The 20,324-nt window shown below is 47.9% G+C and overlaps 1 protein-coding gene across 10 annotated transcripts in view; it reads right to left on the reverse strand.

Moving 5' to 3' along the window:
* Positions 1-15,667: 15,667 nt before the first annotated feature.
* Positions 15,668-20,324, reverse strand: part of dnajc4 (DnaJ (Hsp40) homolog, subfamily C, member 4) — an 81,857-nt gene continuing 77,200 nt past the window's right edge. For 4 of the 10 annotated variants that reach the window (XM_068021756.1, XM_068021757.1, XM_068021754.1 and 1 more), the window contains exon 9: positions 16,422-16,506. Coding sequence is in view for 3 of the 10 variants with exons in the window: in XM_068021763.1 (XP_067877864.1) it covers positions 16,407-16,506 (100 nt within the window). In the remaining 7 variants the exon portion in view is untranslated. Of the gene's footprint in view, positions 16,507-18,640; positions 18,717-19,668; positions 19,762-20,324 lie in introns of those variants that run through there. The other 6 variants (XM_068021763.1, XM_068021758.1, XR_010970989.1 and 3 more) reach the window with 5 other exon arrangements.

The following is a 20,324-nucleotide window of genomic DNA, read 5'->3' on the forward strand; positions in this document are numbered from 1 at the left end:
TCCCTTTAAGAAAGGAAAAAAAATGGGGGTTAGATCCAGAGTAAAGCTCCCTCTAAAAAAAAAGAAAAAAAATGGGGGTTAGATACAGAGGCTCCCTCTAAAAAGAAATGAGGGTTAGACACAGAGTAAAGCTCCCTCTAAATAAAAAAGAAAAAAAATGGGGGTTAGATACAGAGTAAAGCTCCCTCTAAAAAAAGGGGAAAAAATGGGGGTTAGATACAGAGCAAAGCTCCCTCTAAAAAAAAAAGAAAAAAAATGGGAGTTAGATACAGAGTAAAGCTCCCTCTAAAAAAATGGGAAAAAAATGGGGGTTTGATACAGAGTAAAGCTCCCTCGAAAAAAGCAATGGGGGTCAGATACAGAGTAAAGCTCCCTCTAAAAAAACAATAGGGGTCAGATACAGAGTAAAGCTCCCTCGAAAAAAAAAGAAAATAAAATGGGGGTTAGATACAGAGTAAAGCTCCCTCGAAATAAAAATGGGGGTTAGATACAGAGTAAAGCTCCCTCTAAAAAAAAAGAAAATAAAATGGGGGTTAGATACAGAGGCTCCCTCTAAAAAAAAAATGGGGGCGAGATACAGAGTAAAGCTCCCTCAAAAAAAAAAATGGGGGTTAGATACAGAGTAAAGCTCCCTCTAAAAAAAAAGAAAATAAAATGGGGGTTAGATACAGAGGCTCCCTCTAAAAAAAAATGGGGGCGAGATACAGAGTAAAGCTCCCTCTAAAAAAAAATAAAATAAAATGGGGGTGAGATACAGAGGCTCCCTCTAAAAAAAAATGGGGGCGAGATACAGAGTGAAGCTCCCTCTAAAAAAAAAGAAAATAAAATGGGGGTTAGATACAGAGGCTCCCTCTGAAAAAAAAATGGGGGCGAGATACAGATTAAAGCTCCCTCAAAAAAAAAAAAAATGGGGGTTAGATACAGAGTAAAGCTCCCTCTAAAAAAAAAGAAAATAAAATGGGGGTTAGATACAGAGGCTCCCTCTAAAAAAAAAATGGGGGCGAGATACAGAGTAAAGCTCCCTCTAAAAATAAATAAAATAAAATGGGGGTTAGATACAGAGTAAAGCTCCCTCTAAAAAAAAAGAAAAAAAAATGCGGGTTAGATACAGAGTAAAGCTCCCTCTAAAAAAAAAATGTGGCTTAGATACAGAGTAAAGGTCCCTCTAAAAAAAAGAAAAAAAATGGGGGTTAGATACAGAGTAAAGCTCCCTCTAAAAAAAAAGAAAAAAAATGGGGGTTAGATACAGAGTAAAGCTCCCTCTAAAAAAACAATGGGGGTCAGATACAGAGTAAAGCTCCCTCTAAAAAATAAAATGAAATGGGGGTTAGATACAGAGTAAAGCTCCCTCTAAAAAAAAGGAAAAAAAATGGGGGTTAGATACAGAGCAAAGCTCCCTCTAAAAAAAAAATTAAAAAAAATGGGGGTTAGATACAGAGTAAAGCTCCCTCTAAAAAAAAAGAAAAAAAATGGGGGTTAGATACAGAGTAAAGCTCCCTCTAAATAAAACAATGGGGGTTAGATACAGAGTAAAGCTCCCTCTAAGAAAAAAGAAAAAAAACGGGGGTTAGATACAGAGGCTCCCTCTAAAAAAAAAAATGAGGGTTAGACACAGAGGAAAGCTCCCTCTAAAAAAAAGGAAAAAAAATGGGGGTTAGATACAGAGTAAAGCTCCCTCTAAAAAAAAATGGGGGTTAGATACAGAGTAAAGCTCCCTCCAAAGAAAAGGAAAAAAAATGGGGGTTAGATACCGAGTAAAGCTCCCTCTAAACAAAAAAGAAAAAAAAATATGGGTTAGATAAAGAGTAAAGCTCCCTCTAGAAAAAAATGGGGGTTAGATACAGAGTAAAGTTCCCTCTAAAAAAAATGGGGGTTAGATACAGAGTAAAGCTCCCTTTAAGAAAGGAAAAAAAATGGGGGTTAGATACAGAGTAAAGCTCCCTCTAAAAAAAAATTTTAAAAAATGGGCGTTTGATACAGAGTAAAGCTCCCTTTAAGAAAGGAAAAAAAAATGGGGGTTAGATACAGAGTAAAGCTCCCTTTAAGAAAGGAAAAAAATGGGGGTTAGATACAGAGTAAAGCTCCCTCTAAAAAAAAAGAAAAAAAAATGGGGGTTAGATACAGAGTAAAGCTCCCTTTAAGAAAGGAAAAAAAATGGGGGTTAGATCCAGAGTAAAGCTCCCTCTAAAAAAAAAGAAAAAAAATGGGGGTTAGATACAGAGGCTCCCTCTAAAAAGAAATGAGGGTTAGACACAGAGTAAAGCTCCCTCTAAATAAAAAAGAAAAAAAATGGGGGTTAGATACAGAGTAAAGCTCCCTCTAAAAAAAGGGGAAAAAATGGGGGTTAGATACAGAGCAAAGCTCCCTCTAAAAAAAAAAGAAAAAAAATGGGAGTTAGATACAGAGTAAAGCTCCCTCTAAAAAAATGGGAAAAAAATGGGGGTTTGATACAGAGTAAAGCTCCCTCGAAAAAAGCAATGGGGGTCAGATACAGAGTAAAGCTCCCTCTAAAAAAACAATAGGGGTCAGATACAGAGTAAAGCTCCCTCGAAAAAAAAAGAAAATAAAATGGGGGTTAGATACAGAGTAAAGCTCCCTCGAAATAAAAATGGGGGTTAGATACAGAGTAAAGCTCCCTCTAAAAAAAAAGAAAATAAAATGGGGGTTAGATACAGAGGCTCCCTCTAAAAAAAAAATGGGGGCGAGATACAGAGTAAAGCTCCCTCAAAAAAAAAAAATGGGGGTTAGATACAGAGTAAAGCTCCCTCTAAAAAAAAAGAAAATAAAATGGGGGTTAGATACAGAGGCTCCCTCTAAAAAAAAATGGGGGCGAGATACAGAGTAAAGCTCCCTCTAAAAAAAAATAAAATAAAATGGGGGTGAGATACAGAGGCTCCCTCTAAAAAAAAATGGGGGCGAGATACAGAGTGAAGCTCCCTCTAAAAAAAAAGAAAATAAAATGGGGGTTAGATACAGAGGCTCCCTCTGAAAAAAAAATGGGGGCGAGATACAGATTAAAGCTCCCTCAAAAAAAAAAAAAATGGGGGTTAGATACAGAGTAAAGCTCCCTCTAAAAAAAAAGAAAATAAAATGGGGGTTAGATACAGAGGCTCCCTCTAAAAAAAAAATGGGGGCGAGATACAGAGTAAAGCTCCCTCTAAAAATAAATAAAATAAAATGGGGGTTAGATACAGAGTAAAGCTCCCTCTAAAAAAAAAGAAAAAAAAATGCGGGTTAGATACAGAGTAAAGCTCCCTCTAAAAAAAAAATGTGGCTTAGATACAGAGTAAAGGTCCCTCTAAAAAAAAGAAAAAAAATGGGGGTTAGATACAGAGTAAAGCTCCCTCTAAAAAAAAAGAAAAAAAATGGGGGTTAGATACAGAGTAAAGCTCCCTCTAAAAAAACAATGGGGGTCAGATACAGAGTAAAGCTCCCTCTAAAAAATAAAATGAAATGGGGGTTAGATACAGAGTAAAGCTCCCTCTAAAAAAAAGGAAAAAAAATGGGGGTTAGATACAGAGCAAAGCTCCCTCTAAAAAAAAAATTAAAAAAAATGGGGGTTAGATACAGAGTAAAGCTCCCTCTAAAAAAAAAGAAAAAAAATGGGGGTTAGATACAGAGTAAAGCTCCCTCTAAATAAAACAATGGGGGTTAGATACAGAGTAAAGCTCCCTCTAAGAAAAAAGAAAAAAAACGGGGGTTAGATACAGAGGCTCCCTCTAAAAAAAAAAATGAGGGTTAGACACAGAGTAAAGCTCCCTCTAAAAAAAAGGAAAAAAAATGGGGGTTAGATACAGAGTAAAGCTCCCTCTAAAAAAAAATGGGGGTTAGATACAGAGTAAAGCTCCCTCCAAAGAAAAGGAAAAAAAATGGGGGTTAGATACCGAGTAAAGCTCCCTCTAAACAAAAAAGAAAAAAAAATATGGGTTAGATAAAGAGTAAAGCTCCCTCTAGAAAAAAATGGGGGTTAGATACAGAGTAAAGCTCCCTCTAAAGAAAAAGAAAAAAAATGGGGGTTTGATACAGAGTAAAGCTCCCTTTAAGAAAGGAAAAAAAATGGGGGTTAGATACAGAGTAAAGCTCCCTCTAAAAAAAAATGGGGGTTAGATACAAGAGTAAAGTTCCCTCTAAAAAAAAAGAAACAAAAATGGGGGTTAGATCCAGAGTAAAGCTCCCTCTAAAAAAAAGAAAAAAAAATGGTGGTTAGATACAGAGTAAAGCTCCCTCTAAAAAAAAAAAGAAAAAAAAATGGGGGTTAGATACAGAGTAAAGCTCACTCTAAAAAAAAAATGGGGGTTAGATACAGAGTAAAGCTCACTCTAAAAAAAAAATGGGGGTTAGATACAGAGTAAAGCTCCCTTTAAGAAAGGAAAAAAAAATGGGGGTTAGATACAGAGTAAAGCTCACTCTAAAAAAAAATGGGGGTTAGATACAAGAGTAAAGTTCCCTCTAAAAAAAAAAGAAACAAAAATGGGCGTTAGATCCAGAGTAAAGCTCCCTCTAAAAAAAAGAAAAAAAATGGTGGTTAGATACAGAGTAAAGCTCCCTCTAAAAAAAAGGAAATAAATGGGGGTTAGATACAGGGTAAAGCTCCCTCTAAAGAAAAGAAAAAAAATGGGGGTTAGATACAGAGTAAATCTCCCTCTAAAAAAAAGAAAAAAAATGGGGGTTACATACAGAGTAAAGCTCCCTCTAAAAAAAAGGAAAAAAATGGGGGTTAGATACAGGGTAAAGCTCCCTCTAAAGAAAAGAAAAAAAATGGGGGTTAGATACAGAGTAATGTTCCCTCTAAAAAAAATGGGGGTTAGATACAGAGTAAAGCTCCCTTTAAGAAAGGAAAAAAAATGGGGGTTAGATACAGAGTAAAGCTCCCTCTAAAAAAAAATTTAAAAAAATGGGCGTTTGATACAGAGTAAAGCTCCCTTTAAGAAAGGAAAAAAAAATGGGGGTTAGATACAGAGTAAAGCTCCCTTTAAGAAAGGAAAAAAAATGGGGGTTAGATACAGAGTAAAGCTCCCTCTAAAAAAAAAGAAAAAAAAATGGGGGTTAGATACAGAGTAAAGCTCCCTTTAAGAAAGGAAAAAAAAATGGGGGTTAGATCCAGAGTAAAGCTCACTCTAAAAAAAAATGGGGGTTAGATACAAGAGTAAAGCTCCCTCTAAAAAAAAAAGAAACAAAAATGGGCGTTAGATCCAGAGTAAAGCTCCCTCTAAAAAAAAGAAAAAAAATGGGGGTTAGATACAGAGTAAAGCTCCCTCTAAAAAAAAGAAAAAAAATGGGGGTTACATACAGAGTAAAGCTCCCTCTAAAAAAAAGAAAAAAAATGGGGGTTACATACAGAGTAAAGCTCCCTCTAAAAAAAAGGAAAAAAATGGGGGTTAGATACAGGGTTAAGCTCCCTCTAAAGAAAAGAAAAAAAATGGGGGTTAGATACAGAGTAAAGTTCCCTCTAAAAAAAAATGGGGGTTAGATACAGAGTAAAGCTCCCTCTAAAGAAAAACGGGGGTTAGATACAGAGTAAAGCTCCCTCTACACTGTCCCCATCAAACAGTCCAAGGACAGGTACAGCACGGGGGCTAGATACAGAGTAAAGCTCCCTCTACACTGTCCCCATCAAACACTCCGAGGACAGGTACAGCACGGGGGCTAGATACAGAGTAAAGCTCCCTCTACACTGTCCCCATCAAACACTCCGAGGACAGGTACAGCACGGGGGTTCGATACAGAGTAAAGCTCCCTCTACACTGTCCCCATCAATGTCCTGAGAACCTGATTAACATGAGAGACTCTGCAGTTGCTACACCCTGTGTTTAACCCTGCGGACGGGGTCCTGCCCTGTCTGTTTAAAGGATAATGTTGACCTGGGCTCAGCCTTTGACGTTTGATTGTTGATGCTGCCCCTATCCTCAGGCTGGTTTGCTGCACAAAGAGCAGGGTGGTGGGGGGGGGGTCATTGTTAACTCTCTCCAGCTGGGCGATCTGGTTGCAATTTCCAGGAACCGTCTGGTACGAGCGTTTGAAAGTGCCCTGGCCATGAGATGGCACCTGCAGGGCTGTGTCCAACCAGAACTGGCAGCCCTGTTTCCAGCAATGCCACTGGGTTTAAGCTATTTATATTCACTAACATTTTACTTGCACTCAGCCAGCGAGAGGAATTAGATTCTCCGCATCTGCCCAATCAAATCATTTAACCCAGTAGAGCTGTGCTCTGGTTCTGGGCTCCCGGAGATGGATTTAAGGAATGCCGGATGAAACCATTCCCTCATTCTTCTCTTCCTCCGAAGTTGTTGCACTGAAGACAATTGTTTCTGGTGAGGAGTAATCATCGCTCTCAGGAACTCGGAACGAGATCTTCTCAAGGGCTACGTGCCTTGCCCGAGATGCCCACACCCCAGCTGCTTATAACCCCAATCCACGCAAGTCTCACTTGCCCGTCAGCTCCCTATTCTTGCCTGGTTCTTGGTCTCTCCAGCTTAGAATTCCTCTCCTCGTCCTTGAGTTCCTCCGTGGCCTCACCTCTCCCGCTCGCTGTGACCTCCTCCCACCCTACAGGCTCTGCACAGAACAACATGAATGCAGAGAGCATCTTTGACATGCCCCAATGACACTGAAGCCAGATAAGGAGACATCAGGACAGGTGACCAAAAGCCTAATGAAAGAGGTCCGTTTTAAGGAGCGTCTTAAGGAGGAGAGAGGGGTTTAGGGAGGGGATTCCGGAACTTTTGGCCCAGGCAGCTGACGTTTATCTGACTGCAGCCTCTTGTGCATCCCTCTCTATTTGTCAATTGCATTCCCTGCAATTCCTCTGTGCTCCCTCCCCTCCTGCAAAAACCACCTCTTTGACCAAACTTTTTACCTTCTTTCTTTCTGGCTCACGGTCACTTTCCTTACGTCTCTCATGAGGCAGCGTGGGACCTTTTCCTCGAAGTTAAAGGTACAATAAAAATGCAAGTCGTTTTTCAAAGCTTTGTAATGATCTGCACCTACATTCTCCATCTTATCTATAACCTTTGTTATTGTACGGTAAAGTCCTGTTGACTTGCTCTTGCTGTGGATTCCATGCCGACTCTCATCAGTAGATCTCTCCAAGGGCCGACAGTGATGTGAGACTGACCGGCCAACAGTCCCTTGGATTCCCTCGCATTTCCACTTGTGGGGCGGGTTAGGGACAGGGTACAACACGAGGGGCCGTCAATATAAGACAGTCACGAATAAATCCAATAAGGAGTTCAGGAGAAACTCCTTTCCCCAGAGAGTGGGGAGAATGTGGAACTCGCTACCACAGGGAGTGGTCGAGGTGAATAATATCGATGCATTTAAGGGGAAGCTGGATAAACACATGAGGGAGAAAGGAATAGAAGGAGAGGGTGAGATGAAGAGGGAGTGAGAGGAGGCTCATGTGCAGCAGAAGCACCAGCGCGGAGCAGATGGGCCGAACTGCCTGTTTCCGAGCTGTACATCCCTGTTTTCCTCCGAATGCCTATATTACTGTGGTCCTTCAGTTCTTTACGAGTCCTGCAATGAATCCGAGCCAACCCGGATGTTTCACTTGAATATCATTCGATCATGCTCCCACTGACTCAGGGAAGGATTCGTAGTTTTACCGCGCTCTCAGTTTTGCTACTTTGTCATAGATCAAGGAAGCAGAATGCACGTCCCATCGTCTCAGCTGCAGAGATCTCAGACATGGGAGGGGCAAAAATGGGATAAGGTTATAGGAAAAAAATGGGGCACTTGATGTGACCACATACACACCCCATCCATCCCTCCTCCACCTATTGGGATTGGGGAAGAGGAGCTATTTGAACACATTGATGACACAATCATGTTGTGAAAGATTAAATTCCCAAGCATTCCTGCTGAAGGCGTCATCTTTATAAAACACTGAGTAGGCCCCAGCGGGAGTATTGGGTCCGATTCTGGGCACCACACTTTCAGAAGGATGTCAAGGCCTCGGAGAGGGTGCGGAGGAGATTTACTGGAATGGTCCCAGGGATGAGGGACTTCAGTTCATGTGGAGAGACCGGGAGAAGCTGGGATTGTTCTCCTTAGAGCAGAGAAGGTTAAGAGGAGATTTAATCGAGGCGTTCACAATCAGGAAGGGTTTTGATGGAGTAAATCAGGAGAAACTGTTTCCGGTGGTGGGAGGGTCGGTAACCAGAGGGACACAGATTGAAGATAATTGGTAAAAGAACCAGAGGTGACATGAGGGATAATATTTTTACACAGCGAGTTGTTGTGATCTGGAACGCGCTGCCTGAAAGGGCGGTGGAAGCAGATTCAATAGTAACTTTCAAAAGGGAAATTGGATAAATACCAGACGGGGAAAAATTCTGAAGGGCTATGGGGAAAGAGCAGGGGGATAGTGGAACTAACTGGATAACTCTTTCACAGAGCTGGCACAGACACAATGGGCTGAGTGGCCTCCTTCTGTGCTGTATGAGTCTATCATTCTGAGCCCAATGTTGAAGCTGGTGTGTGCACTGCTTTTCAGAGCCAGTGTCGGCCTAAAGTCGATTTATTGAGGCTGCATAACCTGTAAGAATTTCAAGGCAGGAATTGTAACAGGTTGGGGTTAAACCCACAGTTTCTCTCTCCTCCTCCTCTCCCCCAGTCCCATGCTCCCTAAACATTGCTTGAGAGAAAGGGGATTGGCTGCTATAATACCACTGTCTCTCTAGTCTCTGTTCGGGTAGCGATTCTTGACTGAGTTAGCAGTTATGATGCTGCAACTGGCCTCAGTAACTCCTGGGTTAGAGAGAGGGGGAGAATCAGTCAGGGTTCCTGCTCCTGATCACTGTCCAGTGACCCCTGGGTTAGAGAGAGAGGAGAATCAGTCAGGGTTCCTGCTCCTGATCACTGTCCAGTGACTCCTGGGTTAGAGAGAGAGGAGAATCAGTCAGGGTTCCTGCTCCTGATCACTGTCCAGTGACCCCTGGGTTAGAGAGAGAGGAGAATCAGTCAGGGTTCCTGCTCCTGATCACTGTCCAGTGACCCCTGGGTTTGAGAGAGGGGGGAGAATCAGTCAGGGTTCCTGCTCCTGATCACTGTCCAGTGACCCCTGGGTTAGAGAGAGAGGAGAATCAGTCAGGGTTCCTGCTCCTGATCACTCTCCAGTGACCCCTGGGTTAGAGAGGGGGAGAATCAGTCAGGGTTCCTGCTCCTGATCACTCTCCAGTGACCCCTGGGTTAGAGAGGGGGAGAATCAGTCAGTGTTCCTGCTCCTGATCACTCTCCGGTGACCCCTGGGTTAGAGAGAGGGGGGAGAATCAGTCAGGGTTCCTGCTCCTGATCACTGTCCAGTGACCCCTGGGTTAGAGAGAGGGGGGGGGGGGGGGAATCAGTCAGGGTTCCTGCTCCTGATCACTCTCCAGTGACCCCTGGGTTAGAGAGGGGGAGAATCAGTCAGGGTTCCTGCTCCTGATCACTGTCCAGTGACCCCTGGGTTAGAGAGGGGGGAAAATCAGTCAGGGTTCCTGCTCCTGATCACTGTCCAGTGACCCCTGGGTTAGAGAGGGGGACAATCAGTCAGGGTTCCTGCTCTTGATCACTGTCCAGTGACCCCTGGGTTAGAGAGGGGGAGAATCAGTCAGGGTTCCTGCTCCTGATCACTGTCCAGTGACCCCTGGGTTAGAGAGGGGGAGAATCAGTCAGGGTTCCTGCTCCTGATCACTGTCCAGTGACCCCTGGGTTAGAGAGGGGGAGAATCAGTCAGGGTTCCTGCTCCTGATCACTGTCCAGTGACCCCTGGGTTAGAGAGGGGGGAAAATCAGTCAGGGTTCCTGCTCCTGATCACTGTCCAGTGACCCCTGGGTTAGAGAGGGGGAGAATCAGTCAGGGTTCCTGCTCCTGATCACTGTCCAGTGACCCCTGGGTTAGAGAGAGGGGGGAGAATCAGTCAGGGTTCCTGCTCCTGATCACTGTCCAGTAACCCCTGGGTTAGAGAGAGAGGAGTATCAGTCAGGGTTCCTGCTCCTGATCACTCTCCAGTGACCCCTGGGTTAGAGAGGGGGAGAATCAGTCAGGGTTCCTGCTCCTGATCACTCTCCAGTGACCCCTGGGTTAGAGAGGGGGAGAATCAGTCAGTGTTCCTGCTCCTGATCACTCTCCGGTGACCCCTGGGTTAGAGTGAGGGGGGAGAATCAGTCAGGGTTCCTGCTCCTGATCACTGTCCAGTGACCCCTGGGTTAGAGAGAGGGAGGCGGGGGGGGGGGGGAATCAGTCAGGGTTCCTGCTCCTGATCACTCTCCAGTGACCCCTGGGTTAGAGAGGGGGAGAATCAGTCAGGGTTCCTGCTCCTGATCACTGTCCAGTGACCCCTGGGTTAGAGAGGGGGGAAAATCAGTCAGGGTTCCTGCTCCTGATCACTGTCCAGTGACCCCTGGGTTAGAGAGGGGGAGAATCAGTCAGGGTTCCTGCTCTTGATCACTGTCCAGTGACCCCTGGGTTAGAGAGGGGGAGAATCAGTCAGGGTTCCTGCTCCTGATCACTGTCCAGTGACCCCTGGGTTAGAGAGGGGGAGAATCAGTCAGGGTTCCTGCTCCTGATCACTGTCCAGTGACCCCTGGGTTAGAGAGGGGGAGAATCAGTCAGGGTTCCTGCTCCTGATCACTGTCCAGTGACCCCTGGGTTAGAGAGAGGGGGGAGAATCAGTCAGGGTTCCTGCTCCTGATCACTGTCCAGTAACCCCTGGGTTAGAGAGAGGGGGGAGAATCAGTCAGGGTTCCTGCTCCTGATCACTGTCCAGTGACCCCTGGGTTAGAGAGAGGGCAGAATCAGTCAGGGTTCCTGCTCCTGATCACTGTCCAGTGACCCCTGGGTTAGAGAGAGGGGGAGAATCAGTCAGGGTTCCTGCTCCTGATCACTGTCCAGTAACCCCTGGGTTAGAGAGAGGGGGAGAATCAGTCAGGGTTCCTGCTCCTGATCACTGTCCAGTAACCCCTGGGTTAGAGAGAGGGGGGAGAATCAGTCAGGGTTCCTGCTCCTGATCACTGTCCAGTGACCCCTGGGTTAGAGAGAGGGGGGAGAATCAGTCAGGGTTCCTGCTCCTGATCACTGTCCAGTGACTCCTGGGTTAGAGAGGGGGGAGAATCAGTCAGGGTTCCTGTTCCTGATCACTGTCCAGTGACCCCTGGGTTGGAGAGGGGGGAAAATCAGTCAGGGTTCCTGCTCCTGATCACTGTCCAGTGACCCCTGGGTTAGAGAGGGGGAGAATCAGTCAGGGTTCCTGCTCCTGATCACTGTCCAGTGACCCCTGGGTTAGAGAGGGGGAGAATCAGTCAGGGTTCCTGCTCCTGATCACTGTCCAGTGACCCCTGGGTTAGAGAGGGGGAGAATCAGTCAGGGTTCCTGCTCCTGATCACTGTCCAGTGACCCCTGGGTTAGAGAGGGGGAGAATCAGTCAGGGTTCCTGCTCCTGATCACTGTCCAGTGACCCCTGGGTTAGAGAGGGGGAGAATCAGTCAGGGTTCCTGCTCCTGATCACTGTCCAGTGACCCCTGGGTTAGAGAGAGGGGGGAGAATCAGTCAGGGTTCCTGCTCCTGATCACTGTCCAGTAACCCCTGGGTTAGAGAGAGGGGGGGAGAATCAGTCAGGGTTCCTGCTCCTGATCACTGTCCAGTGACCCCTGGGTTAGAGAGAGGGGGGAGAATCAGTCAGGGTTCCTGCTCCTGATCACTGTCCAGTAACCCCTGGGTTAGAGAGAGGGGGGAGAATCAGTCAGGGTTCCTGCTCCTGATCACTGTCCAGTAACCCCTGGGTTAGAGAGGGGGAGAATCAGTCAGGGTTCCTGCTCCTGATCACTGTCCAGTGACCCCTGGGTTAGAGAGAGGGGGGAGAATCAGTCAGGGTTCCTGCTCCTGATCACTGTCCAGTAACCCCTGGGTTAGAGAGAGAGGAGTATCAGTCAGGGTTCCTGCTCCTGATCACTCTCCAGTGACCCCTGGGTTAGAGAGGGGGAGAATCAGTCAGGGTTCCTGCTCCTGATCACTCTCCAGTGACCCCTGGGTTAGAGAGGGGGAGAATCAGTCAGTGTTCCTGCTCCTGATCACTCTCCGGTGACCCCTGGGTTAGAGTGAGGGGGGAGAATCAGTCAGGGTTCCTGCTCCTGATCACTGTCCAGTGACCCCTGGGTTAGAGAGAGGGAGGCGGGGGGGGGGGGGGGGGAATCAGTCAGGGTTCCTGCTCCTGATCACTCTCCAGTGACCCCTGGGTTAGAGAGGGGGAGAATCAGTCAGGGTTCCTGCTCCTGATCACTGTCCAGTGACCCCTGGGTTAGAGAGGGGGGAAAATCAGTCAGGGTTCCTGCTCCTGATCACTGTCCAGTGACCCCTGGGTTAGAGAGGGGGAGAATCAGTCAGGGTTCCTGCTCTTGATCACTGTCCAGTGACCCCTGGGTTAGAGAGGGGGAGAATCAGTCAGGGTTCCTGCTCCTGATCACTGTCCAGTGACCCCTGGGTTAGAGAGGGGGAGAATCAGTCAGGGTTCCTGCTCCTGATCACTGTCCAGTGACCCCTGGGTTAGAGAGGGGGAGAATCAGTCAGGGTTCCTGCTCCTGATCACTGTCCAGTGACCCCTGGGTTAGAGAGAGGGGGGAGAATCAGTCAGGGTTCCTGCTCCTGATCACTGTCCAGTAACCCCTGGGTTAGAGAGAGGGGGGAGAATCAGTCAGGGTTCCTGCTCCTGATCACTGTCCAGTGACCCCTGGGTTAGAGAGAGGGCAGAATCAGTCAGGGTTCCTGCTCCTGATCACTGTCCAGTGACCCCTGGGTTAGAGAGAGGGGGAGAATCAGTCAGGGTTCCTGCTCCTGATCACTGTCCAGTAACCCCTGGGTTAGAGAGAGGGGGAGAATCAGTCAGGGTTCCTGCTCCTGATCACTGTCCAGTAACCCCTGGGTTAGAGAGAGGGGGGAGAATCAGTCAGGGTTCCTGCTCCTGATCACTGTCCAGTGACCCCTGGGTTAGAGAGAGGGGGGAGAATCAGTCAGGGTTCCTGCTCCTGATCACTGTCCAGTGACTCCTGGGTTAGAGAGGGGGGAGAATCAGTCAGGGTTCCTGTTCCTGATCACTGTCCAGTGACCCCTGGGTTGGAGAGGGGGGAAAATCAGTCAGGGTTCCTGCTCCTGATCACTGTCCAGTGACCCCTGGGTTAGAGAGGGGGAGAATCAGTCAGGGTTCCTGCTCCTGATCACTGTCCAGTGACCCCTGGGTTAGAGAGGGGGAGAATCAGTCAGGGTTCCTGCTCCTGATCACTGTCCAGTGACCCCTGGGTTAGAGAGGGGGAGAATCAGTCAGGGTTCCTGCTCCTGATCACTGTCCAGTGACCCCTGGGTTAGAGAGGGGGAGAATCAGTCAGGGTTCCTGCTCCTGATCACTGTCCAGTGACCCCTGGGTTAGAGAGGGGGAGAATCAGTCAGGGTTCCTGCTCCTGATCACTGTCCAGTGACCCCTGGGTTAGAGAGAGGGGGGAGAATCAGTCAGGGTTCCTGCTCCTGATCACTGTCCAGTAACCCCTGGGTTAGAGAGAGGGGGGGAGAATCAGTCAGGGTTCCTGCTCCTGATCACTGTCCAGTGACCCCTGGGTTAGAGAGAGGGGGGAGAATCAGTCAGGGTTCCTGCTCCTGATCACTGTCCAGTAACCCCTGGGTTAGAGAGAGGGGGGAGAATCAGTCAGGGTTCCTGCTCCTGATCACTGTCCAGTAACCCCTGGGTTAGAGAGAGGAGGGAGAATCAGTCAGGGTTCCTGCTCCTGATCACTGTCCAGTAACCCCTGGGTTAGAGAGAGGGGGAGAATCAGCCAGGGTTCCTGCTCCTGATCACTGTCCAGTAACCCCTGGGTTAGAGAGAGGGGGGAGAATCAGTCAGGGTTCCTGCTCCTGATCACTGTCCAGTAACCCCTGGGTTAGAGAGAGGAGGGAGAATCAGTCAGGGTTCCTGCTCCTGATCACTGTCCAGTAACCCCTGGGTTAGAGAGAGGGGGGAGAATCAGTCAGGGTTCCTGCTCCTGATCACTGTCCAGTAATACTGTAATGGTGGTCTTGCCTGGTCAAATATCCGTATGCCTGTTATTGCTGTTGGAGGTGCAGTGAAAGACAAGCCCATGTTGCAGGGACTTTGGCAGCGTATCAGAATTCACTCTGGGCCACAGGTAGGAAAGGTCACTTCTTTATTATTGCTGAGAATGCAAGGTCACCCCACAGCATTACATTGTAGAGCAGCACGTAATCTATAACCAGTTATATATATAGCCCTGCTATCTGGCGTGATGCTGAATTAATTTGCAAAGCAGAACGGGCACTGGGTTACAGTTCCACTCTTACGTAATGAACAGAATGGCAATCTGCCCTCTCATCTGACCTAGCCACCCTCTCCATGGGGCAACTTGGGACACCGAGCTTCAGCCGAGGCAGGCCACTCTCTCGCCTAGAGTCAGGAGTCTCACTCCACAGCCTCGAGCACATAAATCCAGGCCGACACTCCCAGTGCCAGTACTGAGGGAGCGCTGCACGGTCGGAGGTGCCGTCTGTCAGACGAGACTGACGTCAGCCGGTCTCTTTGGGGAGTTTGTGCGTTCTTGGAAGAACGGAAAGCGTCGTTGCCCGATGCTCATGCCTCTGGCTAAAACCCAACCCGATGTTCAAATTTGTGTGTGTGTGTGCGGGGAGAAAGCAGGCTAGGGGAGGGCAGGGATTGTATCAACTGCTTTCAGAATAAATGTGCAAAGGCAAATCCCAAAATCACAAGATAGAACACAATAGGGACACAATATCTGAATACTAAGTGACACCCCCAGCAGAGAACTGACTGAGCACTCCCAGTATCTGATCTGAAGTTAAACACTGGGCTAATTTAGTGTGTGAGATCCTCCTCTCCAGTTCCCAAGCTGTTTAACGTGTCTCTGGATTATTAAACTAGTTTATTCTCAAATAAAAAGTCACTGAAAGAAAATACCAGGCCCTCAGGACTGACTGTACCCATTAACTGTCCCCGTCTGTGACACAGCCATGACTGCCTCTCTAAAGGGGCCCTGTGAACTGCATCCAGATTCGCAAGATAATGATCAGGTGCAGCCCTGGCTCTCCCTCTCCATCTCTCCCGGTGCTAGCACCATTCCACAGTTCACAGGACATCTCTTAAGTGGGCCAGCCATTGAGTAACGATGTGACCAGGGCAAGCTACAGACCGCTGTTTCTCCACTCCCACGGCTGACACACGTGTCTCTGGACTCGAAGGCAGTCCGGCTGAGACAGGCTGCCCACAATGCAGCAGAATCGTGGAAGTCACTAATAAATCCAATGGGGAATTCAGGAGACACTCCTGTCCCCAGAGAGTGGGGAGAATGCGGAACCCGCTACCACTGGGAGTGGTTGAGGTGAATAGTATCGATACATTTAAGGGGGAAGCTGGATAAACACATGAGGGAGAAAGGAATAGAAGGATACGGTGATGGGAGGGGAGATGAAGAGAGGAGGAGGCTCATGTGCAGCAGAAACACCGGCACAGAGCAGATGGGCTGAATGGCCCGTTTCTGTGCAGTACATTCTATGCAATTCAACGTTCATCTTCAGTTATGCGTTTCGGGGTGACATGAGCAGGGCTGAACTTAAATCGAGCAGCCACCCTGAAATGGTTAGCGGCATGGGAACATTGGAAAAACATGAGAGAGAATTTTATATCTAACAAAATTTATTTCAAGGATAGAACACAATTGGCAGATTGCAGATTCCCTGCATGACTATCAAATTCAGATGTACACTAAATCTGTTCGTGTATTTATGCTAGGGGCTTGTATAAATAAAATGATTGCATTCACCCTGCGATCTCAAGCCAGCCAGTTCACTGAACTGCGAGTCGGGGTAGGAATAACTCAAGGAGGAGGGTTGGCTTAGTTGAAATTTAAGTCAATTGTTTCAAACAACCACAGGTTTACAACCTGATTTCAGGTCTTACGGATCATTTATCCACAAAGTAGGAGTTATGATCCCATTGCAGCAGTTCAGGAGTTTGAAGGAGAAGAAGAAAACCTGCCCTCCATACCCAGTCTGGGCCTCTACATGACTCTAATCCCCACACCATAACTCTTAACTGCCCGCTGAAGTGGCCGAGGACGACACTCAGTTGTCTTCACTTCTACAAACAATTAATAAGCCTCTGCACCATAAGGCAGTTGATGAGGACCCAGGGCAATGCTAAATTGCCAAGGGTGGCCATGTCCCGTGGGAATGAATAGACGCAAACAACAGGACTGCGTTCTCCCATCGTCTTATCTGCAGTCGGAGAGATGCGCTGCTTTCCAGGAGTCAGGGAGGATGTCGCTGCACTCTCTGTGATTGTAGTGGGACACAACCAGCCTGAAGCCTGCATCTACTGGCAAGTCGCCACGACACGCCCCCGCTAGCCAGCGGTTTTATTTGTCGTCGCTCCCTCGTTTCTTCAGCTTGTACTTCTCCACAAACTCTGCGTGCTTCTGCCGAAGGATTTCTTGCTGTTTCTTGAAGCCATTTGCCCTGCAAGAAACGGAGGTTGTGAGCGTGAGGAGGATGGGGGGGGGGGGTGGGTTTACCTGGAGGTCACATATGAATGATACCTGGTTACAAGCATAAGTGAAAGAATGTTTTTTTTTAATTGATATTTTGTCGGCCTATGTGGAGAGGGCGGAGGAATTGGAGCTCTTTCGAAGAGCTAGCACAGGGATCCGGGCCCAATGGCCTCCTTCTGAGCTGTACCGTTCCATTCTGTAATTCGTGGCGATTCCTGGAGGATTGGCATTCCTATCATGTGCCCAGCTCAAAACATTTTTGTTGTGAGTGTTCCTACAGCTTCCAAAGGCCAGACAAAGGCTACGGGCCAAGTGCTGGAAAGTGGGATTAGAATAGGTAGGTGCTTGATGGCCGGCACAGACACGATGGGCCGAAGGGCCTGTTTCTGGGCTGCATGACTGTATGAAGACGGCAGCTTTTGACACATTACACGTGGACACCCTCCCCTTACCGCCGCTCACTCCCGTTTTGACCAATGCCGTGATGCAGGACAGGAATGTTGTTCTGGAAAATCCCTGTGCCACCGCCCCCACCACCACTCTCCCAAGAGAATGAAAGGCTGGAATCTTCAGGGGAAAACAAGATGACGAATCGACAAGCTTCAGCTCAGTGACCCTGAAGTAGCATTGCAGTGAAGGCAGGGTGGTCACAACTGCCAGCCAGCTCCGTCAGGCAAGGCTCCCCAGTCTGCTTAGCTCGTCCACAAAACAAGGCCCTCACTCCCCACAGATCTCGATCTTCCCCCCCCCCTCCCCCACCCCAGCTATAACTCTACCCCTCACAGACTCCTCCAACTGCCCTCACAGACATCCCCAGTGCCATGCTCCCCACCCCACCCCCCTCCATCTGCCTGTACATCCACCCCTCCGCCACCCCCACGGACCCTGCCTCTCCGTCCACCCAAAGCCCCGTTCCCCCTCACGCAGCTCCCTCCCTCATCCTGAACACCACGGGTACATGGGCCCAGTGAGAGGGGGCACACACTACCCTGACTTGGAACTATAGCTGGGTGACAGGGCAAGGTGAGTGCGCTTTCAATCTCACCCTGACTTTCCAGTTATGAGTCAACATTGCTGCCGGGTTAGCTGGGCAAATAGGAGTAGGGGAAGGGAGGAATATCAGGTGCGGACAGGATTGGGCCTTAGACACAAACTCCCCCTCTCTCGCTGAGCTGCAGATAATTAACGCCATCCATGTTCGCCGTCTCTGAACACTTGTATGTGAACAGCTCAGAGTTATCCTCATACTAAACCCTGGCAAAGAGCAGTGCCTTCAGGGGAAGAGGAAAGACAAGACCCTGTGGCTGAAAACATTGAAATAATGTACAAATCAGTGGCAACAATAGCTTGCATTGATATAGTGCCTTCAAAGTTGTAGAACGACCGAAGGCCCTTTACAGGAGAGTATTTAGACAAACATTTGACACTGCTTCGGACTGGTGACCAAAAGCTTGGTCAAAGAGTCAAATTTTAACGAGCGTCTTAAAGAGAGCGAGGTGGAGAGGTTTAATGAGGGAATTCCAGAGTTTAGGCAGATAAATGCTCGGCCACCAATGGTGGAGCGATGGAAATCAGGGACGCGTAAGAGGCGGGAATTGGAGGAGCACTGAGATCTCGGGAGGGTTTTGGGGCTGGCGGAGGTAATAGAGATAGGGGCGAGGCCATGGAGGGATGAGAGTTTTAAAATGGAGGTGTTGCCAGATCGGGAGCCAGTGTTGGTCAGTGAGCACAGGGGGTGATGGATGGGGTGAACGGGAGTTGGTGCGAGTTAGGACTCGGGGGGCAGCAGAGGTTCGGATATGCTCCGGTTTCTGGAGCTTGCATTACGTGTGTTGGGAAATTGCCTTTCAATATAGCACGTGGCAGCGTCCGTGCCTTTGCTGTGTTAATCGGACGGATGTAATAGCGTCTGCTGCTGCTTCCCTTGTTCTGTTCCCTCTCCTCCCCATCTCCCACGTCACAAGCTGCTGTCACCATCGGATTTCACTCAGCTTGTGAGCAAACAGAAGGCTTCTGGAGTCAGCGTTGACGTAAGCTCAGAATGAGCCTTTTCAATCAAATGGTGGGGAGAACTTATTGCCAAGTGAAAACAAGTCACTCACTATAGGGTATCGCATTCCCCATTCAGGAAGATGAATGCTTCCGCCTTGGCTTGATGTGGAACAAGAGCTTCAGTCGCTGGGAACACAATGGAAGGCAGTCTCATTTCAACACACACAATCATTTTCAGACATAAGCTGGGCATGGTGTAACCGTCACGGGTCCCTGTGGACTTGGAGAGCGTGTGGTACCACACGTAGATCAGTGAGGAGCCCCTGCCCCGGGCACCGCCCCATCCGACGTTTACCCAGTCAGTACCAGGGCCTCTGCCTCCCCAGCAGACATTCACAGTGGCACTGGGAAGCACAGCAGGGATTAAAATGTGGACGACATACAGATCTGCCCCTGTACTGTTTGACATACTGTGCGATGGCCCAGTTTGAAAACCGGCACAATCCAGTTTCCTCTCCCTGTCTGTATGCAAGCTGCTTCACTCACGAGTTGAGGTATTAGCCCCTGGGCTCACACTTCTCCAAATAGTGGCTGTGGGATCTTTTGCACTCACCCGAGAGGGCAGACGGGGCCTCGGTTTAAAGACGGGCTCCTCCGACAGTGATTATTTGTGACCCGCTCCGCAAATTGATCAACCTACAGCCTGCAGGATGGGGTGTCGAGACATCTTTAGCAGTTCTTTCGAACTGGAGGCGGCCAGACGAGCTGTTGCATTGCAGATTGATTTAGATCGGTGGAACACAGGAGCTGTTGCCAACCCGAGTGTAAAGATCAAAACAGCAAACCTGCTCGCACAGGGTGAAAGTGTGAAGCTGTCCAAACGTAAATAAATCAGTCTCACTGGCTGCCTGAACTGAACTTTAATCCATCCCAGGCTGCTGTTCAAGTCATGTTATCTGAAGGAAACAGCAGCTTTCTTTCAATTATTGTGCAGATATTAACAGATAGGGATGGACAGGGATGGTATCACACACTGTCAGCTGTAGCTAGATAAAGACTTTCCGCATGGCAAGATTGACTTAATTTCTCGAGGTGCAAAGTGGTGGTCACAAGTGCAGATAACTTTCCATATATTTACCACAATCATGTCAGTGTCACTTCCGTGCAGAGGTTCAGAGTTATGCGAGGGTTCTGATAAGGACAAGTGAAGCTTCCACGAGTGAGCGAGTAACTGGAAAGTATAAATTGAGGGCCGTCACAAAACATTGAAGAGAGAGGGGTTCGGAGTGATTTTGTTTTGAACGCAGACAGTTGTCGGACGTGGGCTCGGAGCAGTGGGGGAAATCAGAATCTGTCATTGTTTTCAAAACGGAAGTGAATGAATATTTGAAAAAGGAAATGTTGAAAGGGTTTGGGGACAGGGTTAAGAGGAGGCTGCTTTCATAGAGAACGGCACAGGTGAACAAAGCGAGAGAATACAAAATAAAGAGGCTATTGAGAGGGGTAGAAGAAGTGAGAGACCTTGGAGTGCATGTCCACAGGTCCCTGAAGGTGGCAGGACAGGTAGATAGAGTGGTGAAGAAGGCAGATGGAATGCTTTCCTTCATTGGCCAAGGTATAGAATACAAAAGCAGGAATGTAATGCTGGAACTGTATAAAACACTGGTTAGGACACAGCTGGAGTATTGTGTACAGTTCTGGTCACCACATTACAGAAAGGACATAATTGCTCTGGAGAGAGTACAGAGGAGATTTACAAGAATGCTGCTTGAAAGTAGCAGCTATGAGGAAAGG

Source organism: Heterodontus francisci, chromosome 44, assembly GCF_036365525.1.
Source record: "Heterodontus francisci isolate sHetFra1 chromosome 44, sHetFra1.hap1, whole genome shotgun sequence".
NCBI classification, from domain to species: domain Eukaryota; kingdom Metazoa; phylum Chordata; class Chondrichthyes; order Heterodontiformes; family Heterodontidae; genus Heterodontus; species Heterodontus francisci.